Below are 8,637 nucleotides of genomic sequence, written 5' to 3' on the forward strand. Positions count from 1 at the left end.
CCCCAATCTTTCAGGCGTCAGATTGATGTAGCTATAAAGGTGCTGAAAGTACAAGAAGAAAAAAACGTCAGAGATGAAATGATGAAAGAAGCTGAATTTATGCACCAACTGGACAACCCTTACATTGTGAGGATGATAGGAGTGTGCGAGGCAGAGAACCTTATGCTAGTAATGGAAATGGCATCAGGGGGGCCCCTAAACAAGTTCCTGGGAGCTAAGAAGTAAGTAGATGATTTATCACACAGCAACATTTTGTGAACCATATCACTGTACTCCAGAGTACTGTTGGGGGAATTATGCATTTTCAGGTATATATTCAATGACATTCAAATTAAATGATTTTTAGGAAGATATTTTTCAATATTTAAATTATAAATATATGTTGCTTTATCCTCTATATTTTCAGAGCAAAAACAAATCTTAAGGTCTTATTTATCAGATTTTTCTATTGATCAAATTCGTTCTTTAAATTATGATCCTTAGTTCTTATTAAAGCAACAATTGATCCATTACGTATGGAATTCGCTAAGAATCTTCTTGGAAAGCACTCACAGGAATGTAGATATCTATAATGATTTAAATCAAATCTACTGAAGAAAAAGTAACTTTGCCCATTGTTTACCATGGAAATAGCTATCTTAGGTCATAAGAGTTTACAGTGATGTTGAGTACAGAGAATCAAGTCTCATACCGTTAATGAAATATTTATTTCTTGTCTGCCCAGGGATACAATAACTGTTAGTAATGTAGTAGAGCTCATGCACCAGGTGTCCATGGGAATGAAATACCTTGAAGGAAAGAATTTTGTGCATCGTGACCTTGCGGCTCGGAATGTCCTCATGGTCAACCAACATTATGCCAAAATCAGTGACTTTGGACTCTCAAAAGCTCTGGCAGCTGATGATAGCTATTACAAGGTAACCACTCAGTACTCACACAAGGAAGAATAATTACTGTAGTAACATAGATTCCTTAATTACAATAAAATCATTTTTGAAATTGCTACATGAACAATAAGAACGTTTTACCAATTGCGAAGTGTTTTTTTCTTCTACGTCCCTCCATGTCAGGACACATGGGGCATTGCCCCTCCCAGACCTGGAGGTAGGACCTATAACATAGCCAATCAAAATTAATCATGACCTATAACACCACATGACTTCCTCCTCACCACAGTTATTTTTTGTCCTACTGGACAGGGAGGTAGGATCTCCCTCCTCACTCTTTTTATTTTTTGGTGAATTTTGAGAGAAATCAAACACAGGTTTTTTTTTTTCTCTTTTGTATTTTTTGTTTATTTTTTACCTCTGTGTGTACACAGAGGGATGATTCCCAGGTAATGGAGAAGATTTTACCGGATGCCTCAAGACGCATAATCTGTAAATTATCGTTTATTGGCAAGAAGTGCAGGTGTGCGCATACCCATGGTCCTAGCCCTGTGCTAAAATAGCCCCCCTGCTATATGCCCAGCGAGGCACAAGATTCAATCTACTGCTTTTTGGGAACAGACACAGGTGTGGGCTTCCCACATTGTTACCTGTGAGCTTTTTGGACTCCCCTTTTCTTTTGAGTCACTAACATATCCAGAGGTTGTGCTGTTTTACCAATATATTTATATTGAAATTGCTCTTATTTGGGCCTCATGGGGTCCCTATACCTTTTGGGCCCACCTGCAGCTGCAGGGTCTGCTTCCTTTGTAGTTACGCACCTGCGTCTGCTCCAAGAAGCAGCCTGCCACCAAGGCTCTGATTGGATTATTCCTACTGTCTAGCGCATATTTTCTGGTTGTGTGCCAGTGTTCCTCTGACTTCTTGTATTGATGTCATCTGAGGTCTTAGGTTTGTGAGCCCGAGTTCTCTGTGCAGACACAGAAGGTAAGTGTGATCTTATTACACCTGGTATTTCCAGGACTGGCTAGGGGTTTGTTCTGCTATAGCAGCATTGTACCCCATTTTTCCATAGGTTGTTTCCACACTTAACAGGCAGTGTTCCGATTTATATGGTGTCTTTTTGTGTGATGAAGGCCTTCTCTTAGATATTCTATTCCCATCTGGTGGTTTTTGTTGGGAGCTCAGTTGTAGTTATACTACATCTACTGAGTTTTGGTGGCTGTAGGTTTTCCTTCTTTAATTGTTGGTAGATTAAAGGGCACTTACTGTTATGTCTGCTGGCACCATAACAAGCTTGAAGCCAGCTTGTAGTCTATGGCCCTTTGTGTGGCCTCAGGCCTCTCGCCAGGGAACTGGGTGTGTGTGGCCTCTGGCTTTCATTATGGCCTTGGCTTGGGTTAGAGCCCTTGTTTTGGTCCATGGCTAATGGGTCTGCTGGCCTTTTGCCATGGCCCTCGACTCATGGGTCTGCTGGCCTTTTACAAGGGATCTTGTTCTGCTGGCCTGTTCATAAGCCTTTGGCTCAGATGGTCTTTTATCCTTGGCACATTTGTTTGGTTGGCCTTTTACCAGGGTTATTGTCGCTGCGGGCCTGTTTCCATGGCCCTTAACTAGGTGTTTGCTTGGCTTTTACCAGGGTTCTTTGGCTGTTGGCCTTTTTCCGTGGCCCTTGGCTAGGGTGGTCGCTAGTTTTTATTATAGTCCTTGGGGGGTTGTGGCTGCCAGCCTTTGCTGTGACCTATGGTGCATAGGCCACTGGCTAGGCAGCAGCTGATAGACGTGGCTACTGTTCTTGCTGTGGCCCACGGTGGGCATGTCTGTTTGCCATTCGGCAATCCTTGGCAGGACAACAGCCATTGGTTTTGTCTTGTCTACAATCCTTGCAGGCATGGTGCTGGTTACACCAGCAGTAGGCATGATTGCCTATTTGGTTGGATCTAACATGGGTTGTATCATCAGCTGGTGTTTGCTCTGAGTTTCACAGCCCATAGCTAATTTTGTTGCTGATTGGTATTCAGCAGCTGCGGTTGGTCATATGTTGTCGGCTTACAGCTAATCTTTGCTTCTGCCTTACATGCATTGTTTTTGGTCTTGTATGCCACTGCTTATTATAAATAAGGCTGGCTTGTGAACCAAGGTTTTGCAAGTTCAACAACTGGCTTGTGCTCCGTTGTTGCATGTGTGAAAATTTACTTTTGTGTCAGGTGCCAGTGCAGTTGGTGACCTTGTCTCAAAGGGTGGCATTCACAATAGCTGGCTTATGTACTACTGCTTGTGTATTAAAGTTCCATTCTGATGTTTTGCATATACTGCAGCTGACTGGCATCTTGGCCTGCTAGTGTGACAATGGTCTTGCACATCTATGTTGGAATACATAATAGCTGGCTGGTTCACCACTGGTTTGCATGTATGGTGGCTGGCTCATTGCCAGTGGATTGTGCATCATTGCTGGTTGGTATCAGTGTTTGTAGGCTATAAGCTTCTGGCATGCTTGATTTTGGATTGTGACCCCAGCTTTTTGCTGGTTCAGTAGCCTATTGGATTCAGTAGCTTCTATGTATGGTCACGTGTTTGGTTCAGTTTTTGCATAAACTGTAGTATTGTGCAGCTTGAGATGTAGTGGCCTTGGCTTTTGTGGGTGTTTTTCTAGAACTGTAATTGGCTTTGGTCCCATTTGCTTGCTTGTGCAGCAGTTGGCTGGGGCAACAGCATATCTTACTGGTAGGCTGGTCCAGCATCTTATCCTTGTGCTGTTGTATGCCCATTTTAGATTTGGTGGTTGGTGGAGCTACTGGGCTGTACCAGCATGGCTCTACAATGGTTACAATGATATGCTGATTTAGGATAACCCAGAGTTGGTGTTCATCTAGTTAAATCTTCATTAGCTATTATTAGCATGGAATTGGTGGATCTTGGGTTGATCTCTGGTGTGGAGATGACTCCGATCAGCACTGGTGTGAGCTGCTTCCATTAAGCTGCAGGACTAGGCTAATGTGGGCCAAGTCTTTTAGGGCCACTCGCTATTGTGAGGATTGTGTATTTCTCCAGCACTGGTGAAACATGCATCCAAAGGGTGTTTAGTTTCTCATCTGATCTGATTGGTTTCCTGGTGGTGTGTTTTAGTTCTGAAATGGCTGTTGCCATCATTCTGGTTATGTCCTAGGGAACTTTTGTTTTAACAGTTGCAGGATTTTTGTTATTCCCCAGGTGGGGTTTATGTCAGATATTGCAGGTACCCCTCTAATTAAACTAGCCTCCCTAACTCCCATCTCTTCCCTCTACAGTCTTTATTAAATACTGCTGCCAGAATTATCCTCCTCTCATCCAAAATGGTTCAGGCTCCTCCCCTGCTGAAGTCCTTATCATGGCTTCCTATAAAACAAAGAATAACTTATAAACGCCAACTCATAACCTTCAAATCCCTGCATTTCTCTGCACCTAACTACATCTCATCTCTTGTTTCTCTATATTTTCCTGGCTCAAACCTCCGCTCCTCTTAGAGCAACCGCTTGGTGGTTTCACAACCCACTACTACTGCTGTTTCCCTCATTAAACCTCTCTCTCTTGCGGCTCCCTATATTTGGAATACCATTCCTGAATCTCTCTGAAGTGAATCCTCCTTCAATTAGAACTAAACTGAAAGACCTCTATGAATTCATGGATAACACTTGACCCGGGTAACTGGCACTTATATAATATATATGTCACACACTATAACCTACAGCACTTCTGAATTGTGTCTGTAAGTTACCCTCCCATTAAGACTGTAAGCCCTACGGGGTAGGGTCCTCTAACCTTTCGTCTCCTTGACACTGAGCACTTAATCTGTAGTGTAATTATATTTTATATTTATGTGAATTGTATTTCTAATAATGCACTTATTGTTACTTATTATTGCAGTGACCCCTTGTTTTTTACTAAGAATTTATTGTTTTGCTGTACAGTGCTTTGCCCTCAAGGAGCGCTATATGAATACAAATATACATACATACATAAGGTCAAGAATATACAAAAAAGGTGTTTGGGTTGAATGTGTTATTGTTTATAAGAGTATTATAGTATTATTGTGTTTGCCCTTTAACAGGGCAGAATTGAGGCATGACAGGAGAAATATATGTGTCTCCTTGTGCACGGTATTTCTTCATGTGTGACGGGATCCAACGCAGAAGGCATATGCAAGAAGCATCTCTACACCATGCATCTTGCAAATTAGGCATTATTCTAAGCTTGCTCTGAGATTGTGTTCTGTTTTTGGAGAATTTAATTTAACTGACTTTCATACTTCACTTGTGGTGAACAGTAGGTAAGGTAGGTGGAAGGTGGAAAAAATACAGTATAGAAAAAAATAAATGTATTCAAGAACCTTTTCTAATACAGGTATTAAGCCTCCATAGTTTTTTGGCTCAAACACTATTTCACAAATATGATGAATATAAGCTTTTCAACATATGTATGACTCAGTGGCATAACTAGGACTGACCACCCCTCATGCAAAAAAATCTTCAGGAAAAACTACAGCAAATGTGAACCTTTTTTTCTATGAGCAAATTGACCAAATGGCACTAGATGGCAGTACAGCATTGGAAATAGCTAGTACAGCACCTGTTTACACTCTATGTTATTGAGCTAAATGGAAAGAGAGGACGTTTTCAGTATAAAGGCAGATTAGGGTAATGCTTTGTTCGGCAGTAAGAAAGAGATCATATAAAATATATATTTTTTAACAGTACGATATAGTAGAGACCACAACAGAAGTCATTCGTTGGTTCTTGACTAGGAACACATCCTGTTAAATAACCCCTACCCCTAATTCTATACATATAGGGCTTTTATTTATGGTTTAACCACCAGGATACTAACTCCACTGCCAGTACTCAGCAGAGATTATTATTTATATATAAATGAAACAGAATTAGGAAAAATCCAAATTGGGAGGATCAGACTGCTAGAGATTGACTGTTGTTTAATGTGTTGGAATAGTTGCTGTATATTTAGCTTTTGACTGGAGATGGAAGCAATTTGCATAATACCAAAACATAATATGGGAGTGGGTCATCAATGATTGTCGGTGTTTCGGGTAGTGTGACCATTTATACTAGTGTCTGCCTGTATCCCTGCACGTGTGATCATATATTTTATAAGATATTTCAGGGAAACCCACACATTTTCAGTTTTTCCATATTTATTCATACAGTCGGATTTGATGATGTGAAAATGTGTGGGGCATGGATTAGTGCATTCGTTTAGGAAACATGTCTGTGTTTCCTAAAATGTCCGCAATGTACAATATAAAATGTTTCTGCAGTAAGGATCTGACAAAATGTTTTTGCTTGTGGCTATTGAAGAGAATATAAAAAAAATTGTTGCATCCTGCAGGCAAAGTCCTTTGGAAAATGGCCACTGAAGTGGTATGCACCAGAGTGCATCAACTACCGCAAGTTTTCAAGTCGTAGTGATGTGTGGAGCTATGGCATAACCATGTGGGAAGCTTTCAGCTATGGGCAAAAGCCCTACAAGGTAAGGTCTATTTATCTTAGATGTGAATGCATTTTTCATTTAACTAATGTATAAAATGTATCTGTATCATTGCCTCCTACAGAAACTCAAGGGAACAGAAGTCATGAGTTTCATTGAGAGAAATGAGCGTCTGGCTTGCCCTGCAAGCTGCCCGCCAGAGATGTATCAACTTATGTTGGATTGCTGGATATTCAAGTAAGAAACTATGAGCCCAATTTATTAATGCAAGTGTAAATGCATAGCACAAAACTGCATCTATGTGAACACTATTCACAAAGGTACTTGCCTCTGTACAAGTTCCTTTTTACTTGCTTCATATACCAAAGTCCTTTATTTGGAAGCAGAGTGCACATAATTTTGATTCTGTGTCTCTGGAGGACTCTTTCCTTCATAAAAAAAAAAAATACTAAACAAAAAAACAAAAGGTATTTGTGGAAAGCAGTGTAAGAATGGCAAATAATGAAACATTAGAATTATTAAAATTATTTTTCTATTACCGTACAAAGATTTCCTGGTGGTGGTTTTTAATTGTTTCTTCATTTAATATCTGCATGGACTATTTTAGTAAGCCCCAATATTATTACCTTTAACCATTATTATTGTGTGCCTGCAGGATGGAGGACCGCCCTAATTTTGAGAATGTGGAATACCGTATGCGCATGTATTACTACAGCATTGCTGACAAACCAGACAAAGAAAGCAAAGAAGGCAAAGAAGGCAAAGAAGCAGAAGCAGGAGCAGCAGCAGAAGCACCAGGAAAAGAGTGAAGGAGTAATGGTTGTTTGTGTGTTTTTGTCCATTTGTCACTGAAGAATAGTTTTGGAGAACTTGTGGAACAATAGAAACTGCTATTTTGTGTGTGACGGGGGTATTTTTCCTCTTAGGAACTAAAGTTAAAAGTATTGGCAAGAAAACTGGGCAGGGACATAACTAGATTTTACTGGGCCCCACAGCAATTTAATGTTAGGTCCCCCAACATATCCAGAGGTTGTCCTGTTTTACCAATTTTTGTTGAAATTACTCTTTATTTGGGCCTCGTGGAACCCCTATTCCTCCTGGGCCTACCTGCAACTGCAGCGTCTGCTTCCTCTGTAGTTACACCAGTGAAACTGAGGGCCTTAAGCAAATACAGGAATTATGCATTTCTAGATGTTAAACTTGACACAGAAAAAGTCTTGAAATAATGAACCCTATACATAGGGCTTATTGCAAGAATCCCAAGATCCAGGAACCCTATAGCACAGAGGGTCTGTGCCCTCAGATTTGCTGTTGAGGCTCCTGACTTTTAGGGGCCAATTTATTAAACCTCAAATTTATCTGGTCGAGTTTTTAAAGGGGAAAATTAGAATTCTTTGAGAAAAAAAAATTTGATTTTTAGAGATTTATTTTACCTCAAAGCTGCTAAAAATCCAAATCCGATAATATTCCATCTCAAACCTGTCGAGGTCATGTGGAAGTCAAAGGCAGATGTCCCTGATGTTGTTTCTTGACATTGTGATCTGTGCTGGATAATCCAATGAAGTCAGGGTTTTCGTCCAATAATCCGATAAAGTCGACTTTTCGCAGTGACAATTCAATAAAGTCGAGTTCTTGGAGCATCAACCATATGATTCGAATTGAGGCTCAATTTTGAAGCAACTTTTTTTTATATAAAGAATTATTGATAATTGAGTTTGGTCGACTTTGTTTTAATAAAAAAACTGAGATAAATTAGAATTTTAGTAAATGACCCCCTTAATATTGCGTTTCTCTACAAATGTGTAATGGCCCTTTGTTGCTGTTTTATGCTTATTAGTATAGGGACTAAGGAAAAATGTAGTGACTGTATATGAACTGCAAATTAGATCAAACAGTAAAGTTCTTTTTAACTTTGTTTCTTTGTTGCCTCCTTAAAAATGAATGCCTAGAATTTAAAGGGGTGGTTCACCTTTAAATTTACTTTTAGTATGATGTAGAGAGGGATATTCTAAGACAATTTGCAATTGGTTGTCTTTTTTTATTTGAGTTTTTTGAGTTATTTATCCTTTTTTCAGCAGCTCTTCAGTTTGCAATTTTAGCAATCTGGTTTCTAGGGTGCAAATAACCCTAGCAACCATGAACTAATTTGAATAAGAGACTGGAATATAATTAGGTGGGGATCTGAATAGTAATATAAGTAATAAAAAGTCACAATAACAATAAACTGGTAGCCTTGCAGAGCATTTGTTTTTTTAGATGGGAGTCTATATAA

At 39.7% G+C, this 8,637-nt stretch overlaps 1 protein-coding gene across 1 annotated transcript in view; it reads left to right on the forward strand.

The window, feature by feature from the left end:
* The window catches only part of zap70.L (zeta chain of T cell receptor associated protein kinase 70 L homeolog), a gene marked incomplete at its 5' end in the record, with an annotated part of 34,637 nt that extends 26,509 nt beyond the window's left edge, over positions 1-8,128 (forward strand). Inside the window, 5 exon segments of the mRNA NM_001093536.1 lie at positions 15-221; positions 725-917; positions 6,267-6,407; positions 6,490-6,602; positions 7,021-8,128. Of these exon segments, the coding sequence (NP_001087005.1) occupies positions 15-221; positions 725-917; positions 6,267-6,407; positions 6,490-6,602; positions 7,021-7,174 (808 nt within the window). The 3' untranslated portion in view covers positions 7,175-8,128.
* Positions 8,129-8,637: the final 509 nt, after the last annotated feature.

Source organism: Xenopus laevis, chromosome 1L (genome assembly GCF_017654675.1).
Source record: "Xenopus laevis strain J_2021 chromosome 1L, Xenopus_laevis_v10.1, whole genome shotgun sequence".
Classification (NCBI taxonomy): Eukaryota; Metazoa; Chordata; class Amphibia; order Anura; family Pipidae; genus Xenopus; species Xenopus laevis.